Source organism: Sinocyclocheilus grahami, unplaced genomic scaffold (assembly GCF_001515645.1).
Source record: "Sinocyclocheilus grahami isolate Dianchi unplaced genomic scaffold, SAMN03320097.WGS_v1.1 scaffold126.1, whole genome shotgun sequence".
NCBI classification, from domain to species: domain Eukaryota; kingdom Metazoa; phylum Chordata; class Actinopteri; order Cypriniformes; family Cyprinidae; genus Sinocyclocheilus; species Sinocyclocheilus grahami.
The window spans coordinates 1,299,901-1,315,441 of record NW_015505305.1 but is presented as its reverse complement, the minus strand read 5'-3'; the positions used below and the strand labels follow the sequence as shown (position 1 = coordinate 1,315,441).

General features: G+C 37.3%; 1 protein-coding gene and 1 pseudogene across 3 annotated transcripts; one reads left to right on the top strand and one right to left on the bottom strand.

The window, feature by feature from the left end:
• Nucleotides 1-245: 245 nt before the first annotated feature.
• LOC107590209 (YTH domain-containing family protein 3-like) lies at nucleotides 246-9,268 on the bottom strand. Of its 3 annotated transcripts, none has more exons than XM_016278859.1 (5): nucleotides 8,825-9,268; nucleotides 8,452-8,476; nucleotides 7,737-7,816; nucleotides 5,863-7,506; nucleotides 246-1,262 (listed from the first exon to the last, which is right to left on the bottom strand). In XM_016278859.1, the coding sequence occupies exons 1-5, from the start codon at nucleotides 8,846-8,848 to the stop codon at nucleotides 1,239-1,241; spliced, it is 1,797 nt and encodes a 598-aa protein (XP_016134345.1). In that variant the 5' UTR covers nucleotides 8,849-9,268; the 3' UTR covers nucleotides 246-1,238. The 3 variants fall into 3 exon arrangements, with proteins under 3 accessions (XP_016134345.1, XP_016134343.1, XP_016134344.1); XM_016278857.1 differs by lacking the exon at nucleotides 246-1,262 and having other exon boundaries at nucleotides 5,468-7,506; nucleotides 8,825-9,061; nucleotides 9,128-9,268; XM_016278858.1 differs by lacking the exon at nucleotides 246-1,262 and having other exon boundaries at nucleotides 5,468-7,506; nucleotides 8,825-9,058; nucleotides 9,128-9,268.
• Nucleotides 9,269-10,322: 1,054 nt separating this feature from the next.
• On the top strand, nucleotides 10,323-14,953 carry LOC107590337 (pyruvate dehydrogenase E1 component subunit alpha, somatic form, mitochondrial-like; annotated as a pseudogene).
• The last annotated feature ends 588 nt before the right edge of the window (nucleotides 14,954-15,541 follow it).

The following is a 15,541-nucleotide window of genomic DNA, read 5'->3' as shown; positions in this document are numbered from 1 at the left end:
CAAAACGTGACGTGTAAAGTGTCTGTTTTGTAAGGATTCTTTCATCTTTTTAAATTTAATCAATCAATATAATCAAGACCTAAATAGATTGTTTCATTTGCATGGCCTCAGAATAATGCTCAGTATATAGTTGCAAACGGCAAAACCGAAAGTTCTCATGCAATACCAATTTGGACAATACGAATAATGTCTCACACTCATTAATTAAAGGACGACATTCTGAAAGGAAAAACTCGAAACGTGGCATCGCTAAACATGGATAATGTTTATTTTAGCTAGTGAGTCACCTATAGGAGAAAACTGTCACGTTCACACTGAGCTTCGGCAATTCGGACTGAATCCTGATTAGCAGCAGATTAGAATCCTGATCAGTCCAAAAAAAGCATTAAAGAGGTTCTCCTGAACACCAGGCCTGGTTATGTCTGAGGATGGTGGACTTCAGAGGAACTTACGGCAATTCCGAGCAGGTTTCTCCTATGACAAATGCACTTTTGAATGACAAGACTGCAGGAAAAAATAAAAAATAAAAAAAATAAAAATACAGAAGAAAAAAAAAAAGTGCACTGGCTGGTGTCGTTCTACGCCAAACTGCGAAACTATTATTTGATACACAGATATAGATGCTGATACACAAAGGTGAAAGGGCTACTCTGGAGGCAGTCTACAATATCAGACGTGATTATTCTGACTTGGGATTCAGTCAGGTGGGACATAAGCGTCTGCGCCTCAAGTACATTTTTTACAGCTTCACGTAAATTCAAGAAAATATTTTTTTTCTTTCCTTGGATACATAATTCTCATCTCCTCTGAGTGTTCTCAAATGTATAGAGTGCTAATATTTAAATGATTTACCAAAACAAACAAACAAAAACAAGACAAAACAATAAGCCTACAAATACAATTGAAATCCTCAAAACCAACTATACTAGTTAGTAATTTAATACCAAACAGATGTCCAATGATAGTTAAGGGTACTGGTAGAAGCTTTTAGAAGGGCTAAAAGTGCTTTTAGATACAGTTTACGTGAGTGATTTTCTTTCCATTTCGTGCGACACTTGAGAGTTAGGGGAGATCCATCAGAAGTTGACGCAGAAAGGCCCACTGTCGTGATTAAGTGTTCGTATATCGTTTTCAGCAGAAAAAAATACGTGAGAACCCCATTCTTCCTCTGAGGTTACACAATATTTAAGGTTCTACATCATTAGTGTTGATGTTCTACCAAGGAGATCTCTGTAAACCTACTGTTTATTTCTATTTCGCTCCTGTAAAGAAAGAGAAAGAGAGAAAAGAGACAAAATTAGATGATTAAATGGAACATGGAGCCATTAAGATGATCTTTGTCTTTTATAAGCTAGATTGTTTTAACTAACAGAAATGGAAGTGTCTTTAAAAGCACTTCAAAATGTTATATAATTTTTTCTGCTTGTGATTTGGCTTTTGTTTAGTGATAAACTGATTTTAACATTCTGGCCGCTACCAATTAGTTGATCATTATTTTTTTTAATGGCCTATATATAAAATTCCACTTTGTCTAAATAATAAAGAAATAAAACTAAAAATGCCTATTTTTTTTTAAATGCTAGCAATATAGTATAATGCTGTGATGCTTAAATTCACTGTATGAAAAATGGATATTAAATTTTGAATTCTGACAAAGATTAGATATATTAGATATTAAATTAGTGTTTCTACAGAGGAACTTCACCTTTGTAGTCATCTAACTAACTTAATCTAAATGTAAAAACAGAAAAATAAGCACACAATTAACAGATAGATAGATACACACACAACTGACTGATATATACACACACACACACATATATATAATAATTGCAATATTGATGCATGAAACTGTAAAAATGAGTCTGCGGTTGAGTATCTGAATTGCTGATACAGCCAGTGGTTTCAAAACAGTATGAGGCTGATTAGATCTCTCTGACATGCAGAGAGTAAAACTTTTCACCCTTAAAGAAATTTTAAAAGAAGTGAGTAATGTTCACGGGTGATGAAGACCTCGGGTACATAAAAGCAATTTTATGCTACATTAGAGTGGTTGTCCCACATGATAGCTGCTATATGACCAACTGAATACTACTCACTTTGTCTTAGTAAACCCTTTTGGACATACTAGATTGCAGAATAATTAATCATACATTACAAATATTCTTGTGAACAGGGTATTTCTACAATGACAAAGTAACTAAAAACTTGCTTTTGCACGATGCTCAAACACACCAATAGGTGTCAGCATAAAGTCTAGGACCACTGCGGTACTGGCCAGCAAATCCTCTCAAATGACCATGTTCTCATCTTGACAAAGCTGAGAAACAACTTAAAGGGATAGTTGACTCAAAAATGAAAAATTGCTGAAATTGTACCTACCATCCAAGATGTAGAAGATGAGTCCAAATAGCTGATAAAAACATCACAATAATCCACAAGACTCCAGTCTATCAATTAATGTCTGGAGTGGAAAAAACAAACAACTAACGTGTGAAGTGAAAAGTTGCATGTTTGTAAGAAATGCTTCCTTAAAGCTATTTTCAATAATCAATATCATGGATAGAGGACTTGTATTTTAGCTGGCAGCAATGGTCTGAAGTTAAAAATATGGTTTTAAAAACAACATTTTATTACAAACATGCTTTTTGCTTTCGCTTTCATTGGAGCTGTGTGGATTACTTGCGTATTATTATGATCAGCTATTTATATCAGCTATTTTAACTCTAAACCAACAGCACCCATTCACTGCAGATGATCCATTGGTGAGCAAGTGATGTAATGCTAAATTTCTTCAAATCTGTTCCAGTGAAGAAACAAACTTATTTACATTACATGGCCTGAGGGTGAGTACATTTTCAGCAAATTTTTTTGGGGGGGGGTGATCTATTCCTGTAACCCTCTGGGTGCTGTTCGGTCATTTATGTTTTTTTTTACTTCATGTGAATAGTATGTAACTTGGTAAAGGTTTTGGCATTTGATATATGAACACACACACACACACACAAAATAAACTATTTTCAATAATCAATATCATGGATAGAGGACTTGTATTTTAGCTGGCAGCAATGGTCTGAAGTTAAAAATATGGTTTTAAAAACAACATTTTATTACAAACATGCTTTTTGCTTTCGCTTTCATTGGAGCTGTGTGGATTACTTGCGTATTATTATGATCAGCTATTTATATCAGCTATTTTAACTCTAAACCAACAGCACCCATTCACTGCAGATGATCCATTGGTGAGCAAGTGATGTAATGCTAAATTTCTTCAAATCTGTTCCAGTGAAGAAACAAACTTATTTACATTACATGGCCTGAGGGTGAGTACATTTTCAGCAAATTTTTTTGGGGGGGGTGATCTATTCCTGTAACCCTCTGGGTGCTGTTCGGTCATTTATGTTTTTTTTTACTTCATGTGAATAGTATGTAACTTGGTAAAGGTTTTGGCATTTGATATATGAACACACACACACACACACAAAATAAATAAATAATGGACGTGATTTAAAAAGGTTAAATGGTCCCGTATAAACGTATACTACTGTTGTACTGTTCACGGTCAAAAATGGCAGCATTTGAAATGAATTGGAAATGAAATTTTACTAAAAGCTTTTTTTTTTTTTTAGATCTTAACTTCAAAATTTGGAACAACTTAATTAGAAATATTTCTTTTCATGCAGTTTTAGAGGAAAATATTAGATGTCTTGGAAAAAATTATATTTCATAGAAAACTTAATTATATTTTGTGCATTTCTCATAATAATAAACTTCTAGAACTTTTTTTATGTTTCACTTTTTAAATTTTTTACACTTCCGCAATAATGTACTAAGTGTCATCTTTAAAAGGAGAAGAGAACTCATTTTCAGGTATACGCTCAAAAAGTGGTTACCAGGTAATAAATGAATAACTATTCCATAAATATGATTTAGTACCATACAACCCCCTAAAAATATTAAATAAAACCAAAACATTATCAAACTAAAATATAGTACATTAATTTCATTGAAATAAAAATAAAAAATCTGTAATTGTTGACTGCCATGTGAGCAGCCACAAATGCATAAATCTGTTACATTTAAAGCTATCATAAAGATATGAGGCAAAAAAGGCAGTGGGCACAAAAAAAACTGTTTACTTTATGTTTACTGGCTAATCAGACATTTCTGATGATAATAAAATAAATAACCAAAGTATCGCACATTTTGACTGCACAGTGCCATGCTATATAATGCAAATATATATACATTTTCAACATAATACATTTATTTTCTACATAAACCGCTTTATGCCACAGAGTAAGACCACTTCTTTTGATAAATAAAGCAATAAAGCATTAGACTTCACAAATTAATCCAGAGGCCATGGAGACCTTTTTAATTTAAATAGTTGATTTTATTATGGCTTTGGCAATCTACACGATTGGCAAGGTAATGAAATAGAAAGTTGGTTCAGAGAAAACCCTAATCTGAGGTTTGATAATCTCTCACGAAAAAAAAAACACCTTAATTTGTCCAAGTACAACAAGTCACCTTGATTAGGCCAAGTATTTTGATACTTTTGATTTTTCCATTTGTTCTTGACTAACAAGTTCATCCTAAAGTGGCTTACGTAAAGATGTGCATATATAATGTAAGTGAAAAAATACTCAATCAGCTGAATACAAATAACAAGGCCAATAAAGATGCAGTGCTGCATACAGCCCATATACATGCAGCAACTAAATTCAGTCAATTCACAATTTGGTTATTTACAGGAGTAAAAGCAACAGCTTAACACGCATAAAACACAGAACTCTGTTCAGCCGAAGTTTATTAACAATTAAACATTTCTGGTAGCATTGGTCAAAGTATCTAAAACTAAAAAACTGCTGGCATTCATTCATGTTTATTCTATACAGGCACGTGACGGCAAAACATTGCAATGGTTATCATCATGTAAACCATCACAAGTTTGGGAGTCACTCCCAAAATTTGAAGCGAGTACATGACCACAATAGTACAAAGTTGGGCCAATGAGTTTAGTGTAGGTATTAAACCTTTTAATGCCGAACAATTTCCAACAACTTCCAAACAAGTTTAAGCTCTATTACAGTGTTTCTCAACCCTGGTCCTGGGCGCCCCCTAGCACTGCACATTTTGTGTGTCTCCCTAATGAATGAAATACTAAATGATTTGTTCAGAGGCAAGACACAATACATCTTTAAAGGTTTATCCTGATAAACCCCCAAAAATCATGTGAAATCTGATCTAAATTCTGTTTTCATAACTAACATACAAGGATAAAAAGCAGCTGGTGCCGAGGTAACGGCCACAGACAGCAATTATTTGTGTTGGTTTGGCAGGAAATAATGAAAGTCCAATGTATTAATGGGACATCTGCCTGCTATTTGAGCAGAGACACTGATTGGCATCACAGCTCGCTGCCAGCCTTTTGTCAATAAATGGGCAGAGATTTTTTAAATATTTTTAAGAACTATTTATTTTACAATACCTATCTGCTGAGATTTTAGCAGTTCGGTAAATTGAAATATAGGAGAAATGTGTTATGTGCAAGCCGCGTTGAGCAACAATACAAACAATTAATTACATGACCTCCAGTATTGATGTACCGAGTTACCAGATCAAACATTTCATTTCTATTTGTGACTGACTGCACTGTTTTTGTCTTGCTGCTGCCTATTTCTGAAATGCAAAAAAGACAAAGACTTATCTAGCTTAGAAATGAGTTGCTATTAAAAAACCTCCCTTTGGAAATGGATGGACATGCTGACAGCACTAAAATGTAACAATGTTTACGAGATCTAAAGGAGCAGTGCCTGCTTTCTGCTATTGTGAAGAGTGGCAGAAAGCTGCGCTTACCCTTCGCATGGCTTCCTCTTCCTCCTGCCGCTTTTCGTAATGTGCAAAATCATCAAAGATTGAGGTGGTATGCTTGAAAGTCGCAATAATTTTAAGCACTTGCTTTGCCTTCTCTAGGGGCACTTCCTGAGTGTCCCTGGAGTTGGTGACAGGCTTGTTGTCATTGTTTTCTAAGCGAATGTGCCGCAGTTGGTTATTGGGCACGTCCTTAACAAAGATCCATTTCACCTCAAACTTGCCCTTCCACTTATCCTGGGACCAGACGCCAGCATAGGCGTTATAGTCCACAGTTGACTTCATCTCGGCCACGCCGCAAAAGTGTCCACTGCCATTAACGCTAAAGAGCAGGTACAGTGGACCTTTGGCACTGAGCGAGCGGTAGGCGCCATCCAGGCGCTTGTTCCCGTGCTCTGTGCTGCACCAGATGGAGTACTTGATGGAACGGTGGATGTCATCCTCCGAGTAGCTCTTGATGATGAAGACCCGTCCATTTTTCAAGTTCCAGTCAAAGTCTTTGGGGTTGTAATTGTTGAGGGCCTTGAGCTTCTCCAGCACGGGGTGAACCTCACTGGAAGGCGGCGATGAGCTCATGAGGACTCCCGTCCCAAGGCCAAAGTTCTCCATGCTGCTGTTCTGGATAAATGTGGTTCCTCGGTTCCGAGGAGCCACCCAGCGGTTTTGGGTTGGGGGGTTCTGCACCTGAGGTGGGTGCAGGTGCTGCGGAGGACCTGGTTGTGAGTGATGGTGAGGGGGACCTGAGGGTAGCTGCTGAGGGTGCTGGGGAGATTGTAGCTGGAGCTGCTGGTGTTGGGGATGAGGAGGCAATGGACTTTGCAGCATGGGCTGAGGTTGGGCCAGGAGTTGCTGCTGCAACAAGGGCTGAGGCGGGAGCATCTGCTGCGCAAGAGGGGGTTTGGTAATGGAGCCTTTGTCCTCCCAGGTCCCAATGTTCATGTTATGCTTTATCGGTGGAGGAGGAATCGTGGCACCGCTTCCCAAACCCATGTTGGGCTTCAGCTTCAGCTTGGGCTGAAGTTTCGCCGGTTTCCTCGCGATAGCAGCCCACGAGGTAGGTTTTGGTGCAGAGGAGCTGACAGGTGGCATGTTGTTGGCTGCCATGCTACTCATACCCGCCGTCCCACCTAAAGGAGACCCGACCGTTTTCGTAACGGCCGACATATCGGAGCCGAGCTTGAGCCCGGCCATTCCCTGATCGATACTACTGAGCCCTGGAACTTTACTAAGTTGCGTGTCACTGCCGAATCCGGCCTGTCCGTCAGCAATGGCCCGGCCCAATGAGCTCGGGGGATATCCATAACTGCTGCTGTATGCGGAGCTCTGTGTAGACTGTCCCTGAGAACCACTTGTGCCCCAGGTGGAAAAGTCTGCATTTCCAGGAAAGAAGTTAAATCCGTGTTGGCTGAGAAAAGGGGGCGTGTTGCCTAAAGCACCAGGCTGGCTGAAGACTCCATCAGGAATGAAGTGATGCTCACCATTGCTCATCTGTCCATACGTGGTCAGGTACGGCATAGGCGGGTCTCCTGCGGTGGACCAAGCAGCCTCTCCCAAGGAGTAAGGGAATCCGATAGAGGGAGCATAATAGCTGGGCATGTAGGGATCAGACATTGGTGGGTAACTATTACTCTGTAGGGGGTAATTAAAGAGAAGTCAGTAATGATGATGTAACAAACCAAAGGCTAAATAAAGATGTGAGACAAAAACATAATTGCTGAAAAAAAGTGTGATAAACACATTACCGTACCAAGACATTTATAATGTTACAATGGATTTCTATTTTCAATTAATGCTGTTCTTTTAAACTTTCTATTGATCAAAGGATCTTGAAATAGATAAGTATAAGGACAAAAACTCACCTGATTTGTCTGGCTGCTAAGGTAATTGTCAAAGTCATCATCATTTACAGCATCCTTCTGATGCATCGAACCGTTTTGCACTAGGCAAAATTATACCAAAGACAGACAGAGACAGTGTATCAGTTACTTTTACTAAGTTCAATCAATATGATGTTGATAAAAAAATAATGAGACACAGCAAAAGTAAATTACACTTGGAAATTATTATGTCTAAGCAAGAACAACAGGTAAAAAGTTTCTGCTACATATTAAAAACAGTTTTTATCAATTGTTTCATCTGTCAAATGTCAGGACTACGAAGTAACGTAGAAAGCTAAATTAACATCAAGACAGATCTACTACATAAAATATGATTCACAGAAGGAGTGACTATTTATAAATGCACACAAGCAAGACAGTGAGAAACACATCAATAAACCGAGCCCCCTTAAAGAGACAGCTCACAAAAAAAAAAAATGAAATTTCTCAGCCACATGTTGTCCATTTGATTTTCTTTGTCTGAATGGCTGAAAGGTGAGGCTCAGTCACCATTCATTTTTATGGCATGGAAAAAGATGTAATGAAAGTGAATGTTGACTGAAGGTGTTAGGTCCCTAACATTGTGTTCCACAGAAGAAACAGTTAAACATGTTTATAGCAACATGAGGGTGAGTAAATGACAGAACTTTAATTTTTTTTAGTTAGCTGTCCCTTTAAATGTGTTTTCATAACATACCTTTATTTCCTTGTCCTTTGGGTCTCTGGTTTTGGGTTCAAAGTATGCAGACAGTGACAAAGACAAAAAAAACACGATGAATATCAGTTTATCATGAACAGGACATGGACACAATAATTCGGCCTAGCAATAACAGCTATCAAATAACCAGGACTCTCAGTTTGTGGAGAAGCGACTTGACTATAATTGACGTTAGCTGTGTTTTACAACCTAATGAAGTACCTGTCCGTTAGTTTGTTTTAAAACGTTTATTCCTTCCAAGCGCGCCAATAATGATGTCTAGGTAGGCAGCTCACTAGGTTTTAAGACACAACCTCTACGTGCACCATCATGTTTTTAGTTATGTTGGTGGAAGCGCGTCCGTCTCGCGAACCTGATCGACAGTTGTCGCAGACATCCTCTGGGAGCCCGAGCTGATCGCTGTTATGACTGTCCACGGTCTCTCCTGCCACCGCTGAGGGTTCACGTTATTTTTTCCTCTCTCCGGGTTGCCCTATAATCACAGCGTATTTCTCAGGCGTTGATCTCCTCGCCCGGTTTCAAACGGTCGGCAGCTGTCCTCTCGAGCGGTACTGACAGCGAATGTCAAACGGCTGGGGGAGGTTGGCTGCTGTGTGATGTGTTTAAGTTAGTCCGAAACATTAACACTCTGTGTAACGTCTGGAGAAAATATTACCCCTGCTCTGCTCCACAATGGCGGATGGGCTCTGACTCTCACTTCCGCTTGAGCGCTGACCTTCCGCCGCTGACGCAGAAGAGGAGACATGCGCCTGCTTTTTCATACAGTGCTAAATAAATCTTGCAATTACTATCTTGTAAACAGAGTTAATTTAGATGTTGATCTATTCAGGAAAAATTTTGTGGTTTACAGCGTGGTTTCTTTCGGCTTGTTTTTGGTTAGATTTCTGCACATTAATTAAGGATCACATCATCCCCAGCTTTTAACCGTTTCGAAAATGTTTAATTCGGGTATTTCCCTTATGACATGGGCATGTCTTATCATAAAGGATAATATTAAGTTTGAAAAACTATTTTTTACTTTTTTGTTTACGTTCATCTTTTGATTTTTGAATAATAAAATCTGTACACGGAGAAACAAAAAATTCATAGGCTAAATAAATAAATGTAAGAATTAAAAAAAAGAAGATGCAGGCAAAATGTGAGTGATATAAAAGAAGTGATATAATGATATATTTCCATGACCATGGGATAGAATAACGAAAAATCATATATTTTCAAATATTACTATTATTTAGAAGTAGTAACAAATACATAAAAATCTTCATTTCATATGTGACATTATATATTAATAACCTATTCATTTGTAATTTAACAGTCATACTTTGGAAAAAATATAAATATTTAGTTATTTCATACATTCTGTTTTATTATTTTAATAATTAAATCATATGACAAACATTTTACAAAATAATTAGGAAATCATGTCTATATATTTTTATTACTGGGGGGCATAACCATGCAGGTGGGTGAAAATGAGAAACAAAATATCCATGAAAAGACAACATTCTGCTATAACTGCTCTTTACCGCTTGGTAGCACTGTTATATTTTTTTACGAAAATGACGTTCTTTACAAGTCATCAAAATAAAAGTCCTGTTACTGCTTATAATTCCTAGAACCATCAGAAATATTATAACTTGCTTTGCAAACCTCAAGAAGATCGAGTCATAAATAATGTTATAAACAATTTCCCATAAGGAATTAAAAATATCAAAATGTAAATCAGTCAGTCATTCTGTCAGACTGTTCCCTGAGTTGCTTTTCTACTCATTCATTCATTCATTCATTCATTCATTTTTAATTAATTTATTAATTTATATTACAAAATACAAATACAAATGCTTTGGAGCATGCAGAACATGCGGACAGTGATTGCAAACGCACTTAAGGGTGGTGCTAAAATAAATGTAGGTATCATAATGTATATCTGTTTGCTGTTAATGAGACAGAGCATTGAAAGATTCAAGCTCTGTTTAGCCTAGAGGCATTAAAAGATTTACCAAGGCTAAACTAGATCTCTGTAGTCTCATCGACCTTGTAGATGGTGTACCGTAAATGCAGTTATGCTTACTGTAAACTAAATAGCCACTGAACTGATCAGATTTGATTAAATTGCAGTTTGCCCTGATTCAGTCACTCTATTGTGTGTTAAATGATCCTAATAGCTTGTTTTTAGCTTTCCACAGTCTGTGGCACTGTCCAAGCGCAATTGAGAGTTGGCATAATAATTTGTTGGCCTGACACGGATGTCATCATGGACCATATTGTGGTCTTTTTCAGATATGCAGTCTTTCTGCTATTTATATGTTTATCTTTTTTTTTCATTTACAATATGTGCTTCAATAAAATACAAAGTTTTAAATATAGCGTGGTATAGCCCCGTTTTATAGGGTGCCCAAATAGTGTCAGAGGTAAGATATTAGGGTTTAAGAAGTAGTTTAGTTAGCTTTCTGCTATTTATATGTTTTCTTTTTTTTTTCATTTACAATATGTGCTTCAATAAAATACAAAGTTTTAAATATAGCGTGGTATAGCCCCGTTTTATAGGGTGCCCAAATAGTGTCAGGGTTTAAGAAGTAGTTTAGTTAGTTAATAATATTTTTTCATGTTTATTTATTTATTTTATTCATTCATTTATTTATTTACTCATTCATTTATTTTTATTTTTTGCCTATGGCTTATTTCAAAAATTACTATTACAATTTTTAAAGAATGTAACTGACCTATCTTAGTTATTATAATTTGACCAACCAAATGCACTACTGTTCAAACGTTTTGGGTCTGTAAGATTTAAAAAAAAAATGTTTTAATGTCTCTGCTGCAAGGTTGCTTTTGTTTGTTTAAAAATACAGTAAAAACAGTAATATTGAGAAGTATTATTACATTTACATTTAGTCATTTAGCAGACCAAATCCAAAGCGACTTACAAATGTCTTTACAAAGATTTTACAAAAAACTTACAAACATACTTATTACAGTTTAAAATAACAATTTCTCTATTTTAATGTATTTTGAAATGTAATTTACTCCTGTGAAGGCAAAGCAGAAATTTCAGCAGCCATTACTCCAGTCTTAAGAGTCACATGATCCTTCAGAAATCATTTTAATATGCTGATTTGGTGTTCAAGAAACATTTCTTATTATCATTGCTGAAAAGATTTGTGCTTTATTTATATAGTATATATTCATTTCTTTCAAAAAAATTAAACGGTAAAGTGTTTAGGTACATTAGTGTCATGTTTCACTGTGGGTCGACATAATGGCCTTCAACATTTAGTCAATTCTTGTCAAGTTAAATGCATTTTGTCAGTATCTCTGTTTTAAAATTATTTTTCTTAGTTTTATTAATGCACTCCACTCCTCTCCAGGGTTCCAGAGTGGTGGTATCAGCACGTTCTTTTGCTGATTTGACACCTCAGGCCAGCTTTGACATCAAGGTAAAGTTGTCATATTAGCTTAAAAGCATACACAAACAACTAAGGTCATTCAAGAACTTGTCAAGAACATTCAAGAACTTCATCGCTTGGATGAAGGCCCTTCACTGCAGACAGTGCTCACCAGAGAGGATGAACTCAGGTACTACCGCACTATGCAGACCATGAGACGTATGGAGCTGAGGGCAGATCAGCTCTACAAGCAGAAGATCATACGAGGATTCTTTCATCTTTATGATGGGCAGGTAAGACTAAATTGAAAGCCTTGTTTGCACACAGTCACTGTGATATGATTTAGCTTCTCACCACCTCTCAGGGGGCCTGTGCTGTAGGCATTGAGGCTGGTATCAGTCCCATGGATCACCTGATCACAGCATATAGGGCTCATGGTTACACCTACACCAGAGGTGTGTCTGTAAAAGAGATCATGGCAGAGCTCACAGTTGAGGACTTTCTACACCACATTTCTGCTGAATCTACAGCCTCATTAATTGTTATTTTACAATGCTGATAATAAGACATGTTTCTTAAGCACATTGAAATTATTTGAAATTATTTCTGAAGTCACATTGAAGACTGGAGTATATAGCTGAAAATTCAGCTTTGCCATCACAGGAATAAATCACATCTAATAATATATTAAAACAGAAATATTTATTTTAAATTGTAATATTATTTCACAAAATTACTGTATTTACTCTATTTTTGATCAAATAAACACAGCTTTGGTGAGCTTAAAATGCTTATTTCAAATACATTAAAAAAACATTTTTTTTAAAATGCATTAAAATAATTGAATCCAAACCTTTGAACGACAGTGTTTATATATAGCAGTATATAAATAGCAACTGAACTGTATAGTTTGGGTCCTGTTGTTGATTTTTAAATTTAAGAGTTTCATCATTTACAAGAATAGCTGAGAGAGAACATCTTATACGCAAAATGGACTGTAACTAAAAAATACCAGATGAATCTGAATCAAATCAAATCAAGAGCTTGTACTAGGAATCAAATCAAGAAATGTGTATCAAAACCCAGCCCTAATTTGAACAAGTTTACAATCCATTTCAGGTCGAAGGGGTGGTGTTGCCGAAGGCAAGGGCGGCTTTATGCACATGTATGCCAAGAATTTCTATGGCGGGAATGGTATTGTTGGTGCCCAGGTGAGATGCACGCATCATAGCTTACAAGAATATTACAACAGGCATTTCTAAATCTAAATTTCACTGTTTTGAAGGTTCCTCTTGGGGCAGGTGTGGCCCGGCATGCCAGTATCAGGGTAAGAATGAGGTTTGTGTCACTCTGTATGGGGATGGACCTGCTAATCAGGTGAGAGCAACTTTTCCTCCATGTGTTCACAGGTTTGCGTGCGATCTGCTGTTGCAAAATAATGTCTTATCTGATTAATCCCTTTATCAGGGCCAGATATTTGAGTCGTTTAACATGGCAGCTTTGTGGAAACTCCCCTGTATTTTCATCTGTGAGAATAATAAATATGGCATGGGGACATCAGTGGAACGGGCCTCAGCAAGCACAGATTATTACAAGAGAGAAGACTACATTCCTGGTCTGAGGGTATCTGTCTTTTTATTTTTTGTTTTAGTTTTTCTAGTTGCCTCATCCTCGTTTTCTGTTCACCAGTGCATGCAAATTTATACAGACAAACATAAAAGCCACATGTGAGCAAATAAGTCAAGCCTATCTGTTTTCTCCAGGTGGATGGCATGGATGTTCTCAGCGTGAGAGAGGCAACCAGGTTTGCAGCAGATTATTGCAGATCTGGAAAGGTAAAAGAAAAGTCAAGGAGAGGTCATAGATTTAAAGGAATAGTTCACCCAAAAATTTACATTTGCTGAAAATATACTCACCCTCAGGCCATCCAAAATGTAGATGAATTTGTTTTTTCATCTGAACAGATTTGGAGAAATGTAGCATTACATCATTTGCTCTCCAATGTATCATCTGAAGTGAATGGGTGCTGTCAGAATGAGAATTTAAACAGCTGTTAAAAACATCAGAATAATCCACAAGAAATCCACACAACTCCAGTCCATCATTTAATGTCTTGTGAAGTGAAAAGTTGCGTGTTTGTAATAAACAAATGCATCATTGAGATGTGTTAACTTTAAACCCTTCCTCCAGTGAAAAAGTCCTCTTACATCAAAATCCACCAACATGTTTGTTTAAAACTGTTTTGGACTTGCTTTGTTCTGAGATGATGAACAAGAGCTTCACAAGATGTTAACTGATGGACTGGATTGTGTGGATTACTTGTAGATTATTGCTATGCTTTTATCAGCTGTTTGAACTGTCGTTCTGACGGCACCCATTCACTGTAGAGGATCTATTGGTGAGCAAGAAATGTAATGCTGAATTTCTCCAAATCTGTTCCGATGAAGAAACAAACTCATTTACATCTTGTAGGGTGAGTATATTTACAGCAAATTTTCATTTTGGGGGAACTTTTCTTTTAATCATGGGCTAGTGTTGCAAACAAACATGATGGGAGATCCAGTCTGTGACTGGTGGGCAAATGTTTGGCCTGTGCTCTTCAGGGTCCCATACTAATGGAGCTCCAGACATATAGTTACCACGGCCACTGCATGAGCGATCCTGGGGTCAGGTGAGGTTGACCTTCAACCTTACCCCTGTGGCAGGCGCTCATCCTTCCTTGGTTCATTTAAGACCCTATCCTCATCTGCTAGCCTCCATAATCACAGTCTTTCCTCTTTAGTTTTAGGTAGTTTGCGCATCATTTCAGTGAGCACACAATTCGCTGTACTCTCAATCAGTGCTTTTCTCTCCTTAGGTTATCGCACACGTGAGGAGATTCAGGAAGTTGGCAGTAAGAGTGACCCCATCACTATGCTGAAGAACATTGATGCTGAGGTTCGTAAGGAGATAGAAGAAGCAGCACAGTTTGCTACCTCTGATCCAGAACCCCCTCTGGAGGATTTGTGCAAACACATCTTCTACAATGATGCACCCTTAGAAGTCAGAGGCCTAAACTCCTAAATTTATACTGAATCACTGAATCACACAAGAGAAATTACCATAGACTCACCAGCAGGTGTCGCACTCTCCACCTGCGTGACTCCAGTGTCACAGCTGACAAGGTACATTTTATACATGCATTCCAATGTCATTTGATGCCAAATCAAATGACTATCAGTCTACTTGAAACAATGAAATCAGTCTACTTGACACGTACTACGCAGGATTGTTAAATTAAAGTGCATTGTAGATTTCATTGAAAGCAAAAGAGATGTACTGTTCATTGGAATGGACTTTAGAAATAACTATTAAATTGATCATAAACTGATTTTCATTTATGGTTGCATTTAGAGAAGAAATCAAGCATTTTGTGTCCAATACTGATCATACTGCTGACCGTACAGATTTGCAGATCAGTAAAGTATTATATTAATTTAATGTAATTATTATATAAAAACGTGTCAGCTCAGATGCGCTCTCACCTGTCCGTCTATCATGAGCTCCGTAGGTTCAGCCCGCCCTCTGTTAATGATTGACAAGCATATCAGCCAATCCGACGCGTCATGCTGAAAGAAGCGGAAGTGAATAGGAGCGTGAACGTGTTTTGTTTTTTTTTGTCAAAAGGGGAGAGAGAGAGAGAG

Excerpts from the sequence above, each read along its gene's own strand:
- LOC107590209 (XM_016278857.1), bottom strand. The coding sequence starts at position 8,848 with ATGTCTGCGACAACTGTCGATCAG. Across the intron at positions 7,817-8,451 it reads CAAAGGACAAGGAAATAAAG|TGCAAAACGGTTCGATGCAT; the intron begins GTATGTTATGAA and ends AATTTTGCCTAG. Across the intron at positions 7,507-7,736 it reads TTAGCAGCCAGACAAATCAG|AGTAATAGTTACCCACCAAT; the intron begins GTGAGTTTTTGT and ends TACCCCCTACAG.